Source organism: Panthera tigris, chromosome A1 (genome assembly GCF_018350195.1).
Source record: "Panthera tigris isolate Pti1 chromosome A1, P.tigris_Pti1_mat1.1, whole genome shotgun sequence".
In the NCBI taxonomy this organism is placed as follows: Eukaryota; Metazoa; Chordata; class Mammalia; order Carnivora; family Felidae; genus Panthera; species Panthera tigris.
The window spans coordinates 121,265,918-121,280,306 of NC_056660.1; the positions used below are offsets into that span (position 1 = coordinate 121,265,918).

The 14,389-nt window shown below is 40.5% G+C and overlaps 1 protein-coding gene across 6 annotated transcripts in view; it reads left to right on the forward strand.

The window, feature by feature from the left end:
- The first annotated feature begins 320 nt into the window (after nt 1-320).
- TCERG1 (transcription elongation regulator 1) overlaps nt 321-14,389 on the forward strand; it is a 60,789-nt gene continuing 46,720 nt past the window's right edge. For all 6 annotated transcript variants that reach the window (XR_444753.3, XM_007079956.3, XM_007079957.3 and 3 more), the window contains exons 1-4: nt 321-684; nt 7,205-7,430; nt 9,665-9,817; nt 10,722-11,169. Coding sequence is in view for 5 of the 6 variants with exons in the window: in XM_007079956.3 (XP_007080018.2) it covers nt 626-684; nt 7,205-7,430; nt 9,665-9,817; nt 10,722-11,169 (886 nt within the window). In the remaining variant the exon portion in view is untranslated. The remainder of the gene's footprint in view (nt 685-7,204; nt 7,431-9,664; nt 9,818-10,721; nt 11,170-14,389) is intronic.

Sequence of the window (14,389 nt, forward strand, 5' to 3'; positions counted from 1 at the left end):
CACTTGTCTTAATACGGCAACTTATAACACTCATCAGATGACGATACACTTTAGGAGACACTTTGGTAGTTAATAATCTTTTATTAATAACGTGGCTATCAACGGGTGGTCACTGAACACACGATTCTGAAAAGCTGGGAAATAGCTGATTTCCACAGCAACTCTGTGATTGGCTTAGGTCCAATTCAGGTCGATTTTTGATTGGCTCTCGCAATGGAAAGGGTCTCTGCCTGAGCCACTATTACCCATAAGCGGCCAACATGGCTCCACAATTGGCTTTCCTGGAAGCCGGCAGACACGTGGCTACCGCAGGCCCGGCAGTACGTGGGAGGACCTAATTTTGCTTACCGCGAGAGGGCGCCGGCGGCTTCTCGTTGCTCTAGTCTCATTTCCCATATAGCCTCCGAGTAACCAATCACCTGGCTGTCTGGATACCGCTTTCAAAGTCGGCGGGCCATTTCGCCAATCGCAAGGCAGATACCGCCCTCAGCCTGAAGATTGATGGAAAGCTTCACCAATCATTTCATTGATCTCTGCGATCTCCCCCGCCCTCGCACGGGATTGACGATCCGACCGGCCAATCGGGGACGCTCAGTCGGCGGGTGGATGAACGCGGCCCTCTGTAATGGCGGAGCGTGGCGGGGACGGGGGGGACGGTGAGCGATTCAACCCGGGGGAGCTCAGGTAAGGGGCGCTGTCCTCCCTTACATCTCAGCACAGTGGGGCCCCAGGGGCTAGGCCTGCCGCGCGGAGATCCGCGGTCGGGGGGTGGGCGGAGGAGCCGCAGCGGCTCGGGGCCAGGACCGCATGGGGTTGGCGAAGGGGGAAGGGGAAGGTGGCTTGAATGAGAGAGCCGAGCCGGGGCTGGGCCGCGGCCTCCTGTGCCCTCTCCGGGCGCGCCCTGCGGTTTTCCCTGGGCCCCAGCGCCCCTCGCGGCCTGCGGCCTGCGGGCCGGGTCCGGCGTTCCCGCCTTGGGGCCCCGCCTCAGCCTCGTGCCGCCTCCGCCTCGGCCCACCTCAACCTTCCTGCCGGCTCAGCTCCGCCGAGGGCCGGGCTTTCCCTCCTCGACCCCTTCCACTCCGCACTTAACTCCTCGGGATCCCTCGCCACTTCTGGCTCAGTCTTCCCCACGCCCTCCGCGGCCCTCGGGGGTCCCCACGTCTGTCCTGTTACTTCTTCGCCTCATCGCTTCTTTTTCTGAACTTCCTGTGTGTTTTCTTCCTTTCTCTCTCATCCGTTTATGCCTCATGCCGCATTTGTGAATAACAGCAATAGCGACAGCCGTTTGGTACGTGTTTCTGTGTGCCTTTGGGGTAGTTGGCTATTGTCATTTTTGCAGGCCACAGACCAGAGCCCTCTTCAGTTAAGTTACTGGCCCATCGTACAGGTGAGGAAACTGAACCTTGTAGAGGTCGAGGAAGTAGGACAAGGTCGCATTGATGGAATTGTGGCTCCAGGAAGTGGTTTGAACCCAGGCAGTCAGGCTCCAGAGCCAGCAATCTGGATCGTTGTTCCATTCTCGTGCTTACGCCATTGCCCTAAAGAGTGCAGTGACCTTTCTTCCTTTGGTATCTTAGTGCCTATGGGGCTTGTAATTAAGATCTGGTACAGTAAAAGTGTCTTGATAAAGTAAAATTCTTTAGTGGTTTTTGAGGAAAAGAGATACTGAGCTTTATGTATGTTTGGTACTTTTTTTTTTTCTGGGTAAGGGAAAATGACATTTCAGATGTTCAGCTCTCATTCTGAATTGTGCCATTGTCAGCATTTGAAAATGAAAAAGAGCAGTGTAGGTTATGAGGACTCTCTAGTATTGTCTGGAGCTCAAGATGAAATTGTAGAAAGAAATGGGTATTGTTACTCAAGTGTTCAGGAAAAAATTGTCTTCTCAATTCTGAATTGTCACACAGAGAAATCCTTACTTGACAGGAGTAAAATCTTGTTTTCTTTCAGGGGCGAATTTCATACCCTTTAAACCCCATATGTACCTTAGTAATGAGTGATCAAAGTGTATTGTCAGGGTGGTTCAGTATTAGTGATGGAAAGTTTATTACTGATTGTGATCTCAAGGGAATAGTTACTTACCTCCTTATTGGGAACATTACTTTGCATTTTAGTATTTTACAGAGTAGCCTTTTAGACTTTGTTACTAGTAGTCTAGACATTGTTGTGAAAGTGATTTGAATAGGGTTCTAAATTAGGTGTTCTCTTGCAAATATTTTAGATCTTAGCCTCCTGGGTTGGAAATTGCTTCCAGAGCATATTGTAAAAACTTTTACTTATATAAAATAACTGATTATAGCATTTCTCATGGTGTAAGAGAAATTATCTGTTTATGTGGCTTCTTTGATGGTACAAATTGAGGCTTATTTTTGTGTTTGTATTCTTAATGTGTATCATGTTGTGTCTGCCATAGTGCCTGGCAAGGGAGGTGTTGGATGGATATATGGTAAATAAAAGAATATAGGAGATTACAGATGGTTTACTTATGGACCTACATTTAGTGTGTGCTTTGTGACAGTCACTGACCTAGGTACCTGCTGGCAGGGGAGCCTTGAACCAGACCAAAAACTTTTGTCCTCAAGGAGCTTCCATGCTAATTAAGATTGATCTAAATTCTAAACTGAACTAACCTCATATCAAATGAGATCAACCTCCCAAGTGTGAAGAGACTTATTCAAGGTCACTGAGTAATTGGTAGGGTCTAGGTCTCCTCACAGTCTTACCACATAATTTGACTCCCATATATCATGATGTAGCATCTCTCTATTTTTGTCCTTCCTATTAAAGTATTTGCAGCATTGTCTTCACCACTGGGGAGATTGTATATCCTAGGGAGATACATTTGTTCTTGTAAAAAAAAAAAAAAGAGTCTTCTATTCTTGTAAGGAGCCTTCTGTTTTCCAAAAAGGTTAGAAGTGGTAGGGATGCAAATAACCTACAGTAGACAAAATTTATTTAGAGGTCCAAATGCCACCCGTCCCTTAATGGTTGAAGACCATTAAGAACGCTTTTGTAGAGTCGTATTTGTATAGATCTTTTATCCAAGGCCTTTGTTTACCTGTTAATACTTTGTCTGATGACAAGATACTTGGGAGTCTCAATTTCCTCAACTGTAAAATGGGAATAAGAATACACTGGTGCTACCACTAGCCAGCTCCCTTAAACAAGGTATTTTTCTGTGCCATAGTTTCCTTTGTAAAAATGGTGCCAAACTTACCTAACTGGTAAGTTTATGAGGATTGTGAGGACTACAAGAATTAGTACAAACACCGTCCATGTAACCGTGCTTGGTATATAGGAAGTACCCAGTTTACATGACCATTGCAGGAGTAATGCTTGAACAGTTACTGTCCTGGGCCCTGGGATGCAGCAGTATGCCAAAAAGGATCTTATATACTAGCGGGTGGACAGAACACAGAAGTAAACAAGTGAAAGATTTCTTCGTAACATGTATCATAATTGAAAACGCAAATTGGGTTACGAGCCAGAGAGGGACTGGGTTTGGGGTTAGAAAAGAGTTTGAGGTAACATCTGAAGTGAGGCCGAATGAGAAGGAGCCAGTTATGTAGACATCTGGGGTAAAGCATGCCAGGCCGAGGGAACAAGTGCACAGGCTTCAAGGTAATGAACTTTTATTTAAAGTATTTGATCAAAAAATAGGTCGGTAGAGGTCAGGTTATAGAGATTCTAATAATAGTAATTATAGTAATGTAGCTAACACTACAGTATAGCTAGCTTTCTCACGTTAATACCATTTAACACTACTGTTACACTAATGTTATGGCCACAGTAATAATACCTCCTGCTTACAGGGGGCTTAAGTGTTAGGTGCTCTTCCAAGTACTTTATCAGTTCATTTACTCCAACTTGAAGTTTCTGGTGAGGTTGTTGGGATGCAACTGCGTGTACAGAGAGCTCAACACGTGTGCTATACATATCTGACATCAGAAGGTGGCACCTTTAGGCTGTTGATGGAGGAAATTCTGTGAATTTTGTCACCATTTTTAGTGGCAGACTTGAAAGTTAAGCTGTTTAGTCAAATTGACATTGCTTTTTGAAGTTGAGCGCTGTGCTAGGTAATGATAATTTACTGGGTAGCATATGCTATCCTAAATGCTTCACAGGGATTATCTCATTGAACAGGGAGATAGGAGATAGGTCTTATTTCTCTGCCCCTGCTAATTTACATTAGTATACTAATACTGAGTATACTCAGGCTCAGAAATTATGTAACTAGCCTAACAACAAAAGGCAGAGTCCTGATTTGACTTTTTTTGTGATTCAAAAGCCTCACCACTTAACTTCAGCCTGTAACTAGGAAGTGAAAATCTAAAGAAAGAATTACTGTAATTTTTCTGTAAAGGGAGAGGCAGATTCAAAGGAAATCAGAAGATTAAGGTACATTATTAACTTGAGACTGAAACACAGTATCTTTCCTTGGTGGTTCACTTTTTTTCTGCCCAGAGGTTAAGACTTTCCTGTCTGTCTTTAGGGAGTGTGTATAATATGAAGACTGATTATTTTGATCCCATCCTTACTTCTTTTTGCCATCACCATTATTACCTCGTACTTTGCAATCCCGAGTGCAGGATAATTTGCAAATTTGGTTAAATACTCTTGGAATAGTAGCTCTTGGATGTGTTTACAATCCTAGTGTTCTCATGGAAGTCATATTAGTTCTTAGGATTTTTTTGTGACAGAATTGAACTACAGTGTGGAAAATTTAGAGAAAGTTCAAAGGATAATCTTAAGCAGAGGGTTGAAGGATGTAGGAAAGTTGGAAGAGCCTGGTGAGAAGAGAGTATGAAAATGATTATTTTCAGATATACATAAGGAATGTAACTATTAATCTCATGGGCACAAAAATGTAAATTTCATATATAAAGAGTTATAGTAGCTTTTGAGAAGAATAAGGAAATTATATTAAAAATAATTTTTATAATGTGTATACCTTACTTGTAAGGTAATTTAGGTACAATAGTGCCTAAATATTGGCTTATTCAACAAATATTGAGACCTACTATGTGCTGGGAATATACAGGAGAGCAAGACAGAATTCCTGCTCTAGAGAGGCTTACATAAACAGCATGGTGTAGTGTTTAAGAACTGTTTGCCTGTGTTCAAATCCTGGTTTTACTGCTGAACCAGCTGTGAGGTCTTGGGCAAGTGATACTTCTCTGTGCCTTAGTGTCCTCATCTTTAAAATGAAGTTGATAATGCAGTTGACCCTTGAACAATGTGGAGGTTAGGGATGCTGTCCCACCCCCCACAATTTGAGAATTGAAATATAGCTTTTGAGTCCCCCAAGACTTAACTATTAATAGCTTACTCTTGTCTGAGACCCCTTACCCATAACATAAGCAATTGATTAACACGTATGTTGTATGTTAAATGTATTATATACTGTATTCTTACAATAAAATAAGCTAGAGAAAAAATGTTAAATCACAAGGAAGAGAACGTAATTTAGTACTGTACTGAATTTATTGAAAAAAATTCTCCTGTAAGTGGGCCCGTGCAGCTCAAACCTGTTTTATTCAAGGGTCACCTGTAGCATCCATATCACGGCGTTAAGATGGTTAAATGAGGGGCACCTGGGTGGCTCAGTCGGTTAAGCGTCCGACTTTGGCTCAGGCCATGATCTCGCGGTCCGTGAGTTCGAGCCCTGCGTCGGGCTCTGTGCTGACAGCTCAGAACCTGGAGCCTGTTTCAGATTCTGTGTCTCCCTCTCTCTGACCCTCCCCCGTTCATGCTCTGTCTCTCTCTGTCTCAAAAATCAATAAACGTTAAAAAAAAATTTAAAAAAAAAGGATGGTTAAATGACTTAAAAAGAGCTTAGAGCACTGCCTGATACATGGTAGCATAAAATATTTTTAAAAATTTTGTTTTTTAAAAAAAGCACTTGTGAGAGGAGATAGGTAATACCATTTATGTGATACTTCCTATCTGTTTAAATGCCATGGGAAAAACAAACCAGGGTGATGACCTAGAGGTTGAAGGATGGGATGGGGTTCAGTGTAGCGAAGGGCTTATCCTTTAAAGAATATTCGTGATCTCTTAAGCTGCTACCCCCCACCCCCTGTAAAAACTTTGTACTTGGAAGTAATTTCCAAAAGTTGCAAAAATGAAGTTAATACACTTAGTATTTTACCTCTCTGCCTTATTATTTGCATGTATGCATGTTCTCTTTTACTCTGAACCATTTGAGGGTAAGATATAGTAAAGTGTCTGTTTTCTAAGAATGGACATACTCTCCTCTGTAATGATAAGTTAACAACTTCATAAATTTACACAGATAACAGTACTTACTCTCCATATCCCAGCGTTGCCCATTACTTCACTATATCCTATTAGCATGTCTTCTCTCTAGTACCGAATCCAGTCTAGAGTTAGTATTGTGTTGTCATCTCTTTAGCGTCCTTTAAAATCTATGATATTTCCACAGCCTTCCTTTGTCTTTTATGTATAACATTGACATTTGTGAAGAATACAGCCCTCATTCTCCCTTATTTTTAATGGAACATTCCTCATTTTGCATTTGTCTAATATTTCCTCATAATTAGATTGAGGTTATACATTCTTGCTCGGAATAGGTGATTGTGTATCCCTCTCAGTCACTTGGTGTCCATTTACCTATCTATTTATTTATGAGAGAGAGAGAGTGAGAGAGCGAGAGCGTGCTCGCATGAGCCGGGAGGGCAGAGGGAGAGGAAGAGAGAATCTGCAGGCTCCACACCCTGCGAGGAGGTGGACGTGGGACTCCATCTCACTACCTTGAGATCATGACCTGAGCCGAAATCCAGAGTCCAGAGCTCAACTGACTGAGCCAGCCAGGTGCACCCCCATTTATTCTTTTTAGGTGATAATAATTTTGATCACTTGGTCAGGGTGTTGCCCAGTTTCCCTAATATGTAGTTGATGTTTCTTCATCCTGCCCTGCAACTGAAAATAGCATGTGGGGAGACATTTTAAGACCATCAGATATCATCCTTATCCAGATTTCCTCCTTATCCAGATTTCCTCCTGGATTTGGTGACCACTGATCATTCTTACTGATGCACTTTTTACCACGATGGTTGTGAAATGATGACTTTCCAGCTCCACTTGATCTTAAGGGCCTCTTAAGTTTGATTTTAATTAGAGATGAATAGCTATATTTTATATGTTTGAGAAGGAAAAATTTATACATTGCTTTCCCACACAGGATGGCTCAACAGCAGGCCTTGAGGTTCCGAGGCCCGGCTCCCCCACCAAATGCAGTGATGCGAGGCCCACCACCTCTCATGCGACCTCCTCCCCCTTTTGGTATGATGCGAGGCCCTCCACCACCACCTCGGCCCCCCTTTGGACGTCCTCCTTTTGATCCCAATATGCCGCCAATGCCTCCTCCAGGAGGGATTCCTCCACCAATGGGCCCTCCACACCTCCAGGTAAAGAATGTAGAAGTTGTCATTTGTTTGTCAGTGTCAGTATTGATATTGTGTATGAGTTTTGCTTAAAAACTTGTTCTTAGTCTCATTTATAGGAAAATGGGAGCTAAAGAAAACATCCATATGTAAATGTGTTGCTCCAAAAGCAGTAGTAACAACATAATTAGTATAGAAATTCTGAACGGGAATTTATTAGATGGTGAAAAACCATAGAAAAACATACATATAAAACTAGGAATCAGTAGGGTAGTTCTTACCTGCCTTATATCTTGAGAATTGTCTCTAGTAATCCGTCTTTATGGGAAACGAAGTTTGAAATCTTAATACATAGAGTGGGGGGTAATATGTTTTCAATGATAAATGTTGCCAGTAAGTATTTAAATATTATGAAGTATTTGTATTTCTGAGCAGTTCTCCCAGGAAAATGATGCCTAGGATAGAATTTAGATTTTGTCTCCCTGGGGCAAAAGTAGGGTTATCTTACAATTTTAGAAATAGAATTATTGTGGGATTTCCTTAAATAAAAACTTTTCTGGTATTTTAACCTGAAGCATAATACTCTACTCTAGTTTATGTAGACTCATTTATTTGTCTGAAATGATGTCATGAAGGTATCAAGTCTCAAATGTCTACTTTTGAGAATGTATTCTTTTTGTTTGAGTATATATCTTTGTTTTCTTACTTTATCCAGCCTGCACACCCCTGAAACCAAATAAATACAGTGCTGTCATCTGCCCTCCATTTGCTTGGATAATCAAGAATGAACTTACTAAAAATAGAAAAGGGTAATGATGTAGCATTTAAGCGATGTTAACTCAGTGTAGATAGGGTTATATTTATGGAAGAGACACAAAATTTTAATATTTTGCTTAATAATTGTATTGCCTTCCAAGTAATGGATAGTTCCTACCCCCACCCTTAAACAAAATGTTAAATGCTTTTATATTTCCTAGGATTAGAAGAAATCACTTTTTGACCTACTGACTGGTATAACTTGTTATAGGTGGATTTTTTCTTATTTGTGCTTTCAAGAGTTAAATCTACTTGTAGAATATTGTAAAATGTAATGGACTGATGTAACCCTCTAATGGAAATAAATCAGATTTGTAATGTGATACTTTCTAATGTTGTGATGCTTTTCTTGTTCTCTGTGGATAATTGTGTGGTTTTACTTTAAATCCAAATGATTTCCAGCTAACGGTGCATGAGACCTATTTGGGGTGGTTATTTCAGAGAACATGGGTCTGTGTGCTGATGCTGGAAAGACATGAAACTGAATCCAGAAAAACCTGGAGTATGGAAAAGAAGACATTTTTAGGAAAAGGAAATGCATTTTCACATTATAGTGTCCATTGCATGACACAGAATAAGATGCTTTGAATAATTGAATTTTAATGTTACTCATAAATTATAGAGGAAATCTTTTTAATTCCTTTTCAGAATCTGTTTTTAAATGTCAGGCCACTTTTCTGCTAAGATATAGCAGTTTCAGTTAAATTGTTTGGTTGAGGGTCTTGTGTCAGCAGTCATTGAAGAATGACAGTGAAGGAATTATCAGAGAGAGGATTGGATCAGTAATGGCTCCAGGATTTTTTTTAATTATAATGTTATGTCATTTAAATTCTTATTTTCCACTAAAAGTAAAATGGGTAACTATTTGATTGTGTCTTTTAAAGTTACTGATGTTTATGTGTTTGAGCTACATTATTAGTATTGCTTCAAAAAATAGAAAATGACGAATATTTTCCTAGCTTACAGTTGCTTCTTACGGGAAAAGAGAATAAAAGGGTTAGGTAGAGCCGATTTTTCTTTTCTTAGAAAATTATTTATAAAATAATGTTTCTGTTATGGTTGGTTCCTGCGATAGGTGACCTATGGAGGCATTGGTGTGCCTAGTGTTAAACAAGATCTATGACTCATTTTTTTCCTTTTGAAAAGTAGCCAGTGCCCACTGTATGAAATATGCAGTTAAAGTGTAAAGAATAAAGCAAGATTCACCCATAATGCTATTCACCCTGTTAGTATTTTCATATATTTCCTTCTAGTCTGTTTAGTAGTCATTTTTGTTAAAGAGTAACTTCTATAACCTTGATGAATATATTTGCATGGACTAGTTTTTACTACTAGAGGGAAACTAGTTTCTCTTATAGTACTTGATGTTTGGGTAGAATTTACTAATTTGAAGGTAAAAAAGAGAAGTACAAATGACCATTATTATTGTTGTTAATTAACAGAGACCACCTTTTATGCCTCCACCCATGGGAACCATGCCTCCTCCTCCGGGTATGATGTTTCCACCAGGAATGCCTCCTGTGACTGCTCCTGGTACTCCAGCACTGCCTCCTACTGAGGAGATATGGGTTGAAAATAAAACTCCAGATGGGAAGGTAAATTATAAAGTATATTTAGGTTGTGATCTTGGTGACAAGAGTAAAAGTTAAGAGTTCTGGCAGGTGGAGATCAACGACAGTATCCTTGCCAATTAAAATGAGTCTCAGATAAGCACTGGATAGGGTAGAACTCAAGAAAGGCTCACTGGATTAGACTTCTGCACAGACATAAGGTTGTCTGGAGTGCTTGTACATGTTCATCTGTGATTCTGAGTCCCCAAAGTAACTCTGAGGTTTAGTGTTTGCCAGGAGGACTTCTGGAACTCAGCATATAAGAGTACTCACAGCTAAGACTAATTACAGTGAAAGGATCCAAAGCAAAACCAGCAAAGGAAAAAAGGTACATGGGGCAAAGACTGGAGGAGACCAAGCACAAGCTTCTAAGAATCCTGTCAATGGAATTACATAGGACATGTTTAATTCCTCCAGCATGGAATGGTTACAACACGTGTGAAGTGTTGTCTACCAAGGAAGCTCACCTGAGCCAAGGTGGTTGTGGGTTTTCAGGGAATGATGGGAACCCTCTTGAAATTCAGGTTTCCAAATGCCAGTCACACGCCAGCTTTGCAAGCAGGGCTTTCTGAAGAGAGCATTCTAAGGCCTGCTTTTAACTTTCCGCATAAAATAGAACCTCGATTTTCCTTTTTGTGTTAAAAATGTAGTGTGCTCATTATAGAAAATTAGGGGAAGGGGGAGAAGGGGAAAATTACTTAATAGTTTCATACCTATCATTACCTATGGTTTCAACAGCCAATTTCTCTTCTCTAAGCTTTTTTCCCTCTTTTCTAAGTTTTGTTTGTTTTTTTTTTTAATACTTCTTAAGAGAAGGTATAGTTGCGTTAGTGTTTTTTAATGATAGTTGACAGATTCTGGGATACCAATGATTTTGCTTCCTCTGCAGGTTTATTATTATAATGCTCGGACACGTGAATCTGCATGGACCAAACCAGATGGAGTTAAGGTTATTCAGCAGTCAGAACTGACACCTATGCTTGCAGCCCAGGCTCAGGTTCAGGCCCAAGCCCAGGCGCAGGCCCAGGCGCAGGCCCAGGCTCAAGCGCAGGCTCAGGCGCAGGCACAAGCACAAGCTCAAGCGCAGGCGCAGGCCCAGGCCCAGGCCCAGGCTCAGGCCCAGGCCCAGGCCCAGGCCCAGGCCCAGGCGCAAGCACAGGCTCAGGCGCAGGCGCAGGCACAGGTGCAGGCGCAAGTACAAGCACAAGCAGTAGGAGCTTCCACCCCTACAACCAGTAGCCCAGCACCTGCAGTGTCCACTTCAACATCATCATCCACCCCATCCTCTACCACTTCTACCACAACAACTGCCTCTTCGGTTTCGCAGACAGTATCAAGTGAGTACCAGCCAGCATGTATTTTCATTTAGGGGTTAGAGAAATGGACAGGTAGGGACTGCATTGCAAAATGATCCTAGTGTTTCAGGTATTATCCTTCACGTTACTTAAAATACGTTTTTGACATTAAGCCTTTTGGGTTAAAAAAGAACAGAAATTTCCATTAGTAGAAGAAATTATTTGTCCTGTTGGAATTCACAAAGCTAAACTAGGAAGTGCAGAGTAGCTATCCATCTTGACCAAGTAATAACTCTGGGTGCTGTGGGGTTTGTAACATAAGTAGAAGTCTTGGTTCCTGTCTCACAGGGCTTCCAGTTTTTCTAATTGAGGCAAGAATAATGCATGTGAAACAATTAGAGAGTAGTGTACACAGCTATATGGTGAAAATAGAAGGTGCAGGAATTCAAGAAAAGGGAGAGACAAGTAAGTGGGTGGACTGTGGGTATTGAGGTTGATCGTGAAGGATGTGCAGTAGGATTTGAGTGGATTTGAAAGTAAAGACCGGTCTTTCAGGTAAGGGGAACATCATAAACAAAGGTCAGGAGATGAGGATAAATGCAGTTTATTGGATTGTTAAGAAGCTCTTCTGAGGTGGGGAGGGGGAGTTATATTGGTTAACAGATTGAGTAAGAGTGAGACCAGGTTATAGAGAGTTTTAAGAACCAGGCAAATGGGTGAGGCGAGCAGGTTCCAGGGTCTAGCATAAGTGTTCTGGAAGATTTTTCTGGTGTTCTTTTTTTTCGGTGAGGGGTAATATTGAAATAAGGGGAAGTTAGTAGGAACTTTTCAGTAATCTCATTTAGAGGTAGGTAGGTTTTAGAATGGGATACGGGCAGATGAATGGGGAGTGGAGATAGAAGCAGTCAGAAGGGTAAGAGAATTTTCAGGTATAATGTCACAGAGGCCTCAAGGTTAGACTTTTTCTAAAAGGATGAGAGGTAATAATAGATTTTAGGAATGGGGAGAGAAGATTTTAATTTGTTTGAAACAATTGTCATTAATATGTATACTATTAGCTTTGGGAGATTTCTGTTTATATATATGTTTTATATATCTTTATGTATCTTTTTAATTTATAGGCTGAGATTGAGGTCCAAAATATTTAAATAATGATTTTATTGATATGATTATTTGTTATGATACTGGTATGAAGATGCATAGTTATCCCTATAGGTGATTAGAAGTTGGATTATCTTGCTACCTCGATAATAGATGAGAATAAGAAAAGTGCCCTAGCTTCAGGGACTTGGGAATTATTAGTGTGTTTTATCCTGAAAGAAATGTGTAAATGAGAGAGATTCAATCATAGTAGATTCCAATTTTATTGCATTTGATTGATACAAAAAGTAACTGAGGAAGTAAGGTATACCTAATATGGAGACAATTAAAAAATTTTTTTTTTTTTTGATCTTTATTCTTGAGAGAGAGACAGGATGTGAGCAGGGGAGGAGCATAGAGAGAGGGAGACACAGAATCTGAAGCAGGCTCCAGGCTCTGAGCTGTCAGCACAGAGCCTGACACGGGGTTCGAACTCACAAACCGCGAGATCATGACCTGAGCCGAAGTTGGATGCTCAACCGACTGAGCCACCCAGGCGCCCCTGGAGACAGTTTTTTAATGGCTGCACTTGATATTTTGTTAACAGCTTGGGGGAAAATGCACTTAGTAGGGAGATGTAAATAATGCTTTATAAGTCTTTTCTTTCTTAGCTAAGGTGAATTCTGATAGAGAAGCGTAACAGTGACCATAGCCAGCTGGCTGAGGGGCTTTGCCATTTTAGAGGCTAGTGCGTCTAAAAACCTGTGTGGTAAGACAGGAAACTGCCAGTTTTATGGGGTACCTGTTGTGGTAATGGCAGAAAGGGATTAATAAAAGCATTGCAGTTCTATGTGGAGACTCTGTGTTGCTTATGCTTTGTTCCCTTTCTTCTTAGGAAGGAGAAATAGTAGTACTTTGTTTTAAGGAAGGTTGGAGGTGAAATAATTTAACTGTCCTATATTCCATTTCTGTGTTGGAATGGTCTGTCCATATAGGCCCATACCTGTCTTGCTGTTATGAGCTGTTCTATTCAGAACTCCTTTTTGTCCTTTTTTGCACTGCCCTTCAGTGATTGGGAGGCCTTTATTCTAAGAACAGAATAGCAAAAGGGTGTTCTTTTTACTGCCTTTAAACATTAATTTTGATGTTCTTTCTGAGTATTCCGGACGTCTGTTTTTATTTCACTTGGTTCAGTATCCTGAAGTGTTGTCCTACTACAATCTTAGTATTTCTCCATCTGTTGCACTCGCTTGTCTTTTTTCATTAAGATCTGAGGCTGGATAAGTAGTATATTTTGAGGCCTAGCATTTTACTAGTTATTTTAGCAAAAGGAGTTGGTAGGAATTTTTCTGAGCATTAAGTCCTAGCTACCATTCTCCTAGTTTCCCATTGAATTCTTTCATTGCCTTTATCTCTGTCCTTTCATGACTCATGGCCACTAATCAAATTTAGAAAATCCTGTGTCAGCAGGAGGAATGGGTTGAGTGAATAAATTTTTGCCATCTCCATTGGTGTTCTTTTCCGCTTGAAATTTGGTGCTTTTGTAACTCCTGTTCTTTCCTGACTACAGTATTTTTTTATCTTACCTCTGGTAAGATTACCTCTAGTAATTATATCTAAATATTATTACCATAACAAAAAAATATGTAACTGTATGAACTGCAGTATAGACCTGTGGGTAAATGAAAATAAAAATTAAGAAATTTATATTTTAGCCCCAGTTGAGCATAAACTAATTTTATCCGGTGCAAGTTTGTGAAAAATGCTGATGAAATCCTGCTTCTCAGGGAAGTTGGGAAGAATAACTAGATATATTTTCAGCCATTACAGTAGATTACAAATGCTAAGTGGTATATTTATGGGACTGGGCAAATGTTGCATGTAATTTGTATTTTTCACACTGTTATAAAATTATATTAATATGATACTGTACCCTAAGGCTAGGTCTATGCTAGACCAACAATTCATTCCTGGGCCCCTGAAGATACTTGTTTGGCCCTGCTGTCTATTTAGCCAAGGTGAGTCCCTCATTAACAAGTATGAAATTGCTCACATCTTCCCAGCCTAAGTGAGTTTTTCATTATTAGGAGCTGAAAAAAGATACAAATTTTGTCAGTTGGAGTATTGGGTGGCTTGTATTAAACAGTGCGCTTTCCCTTAGGATAAAATTGGCATACAGATT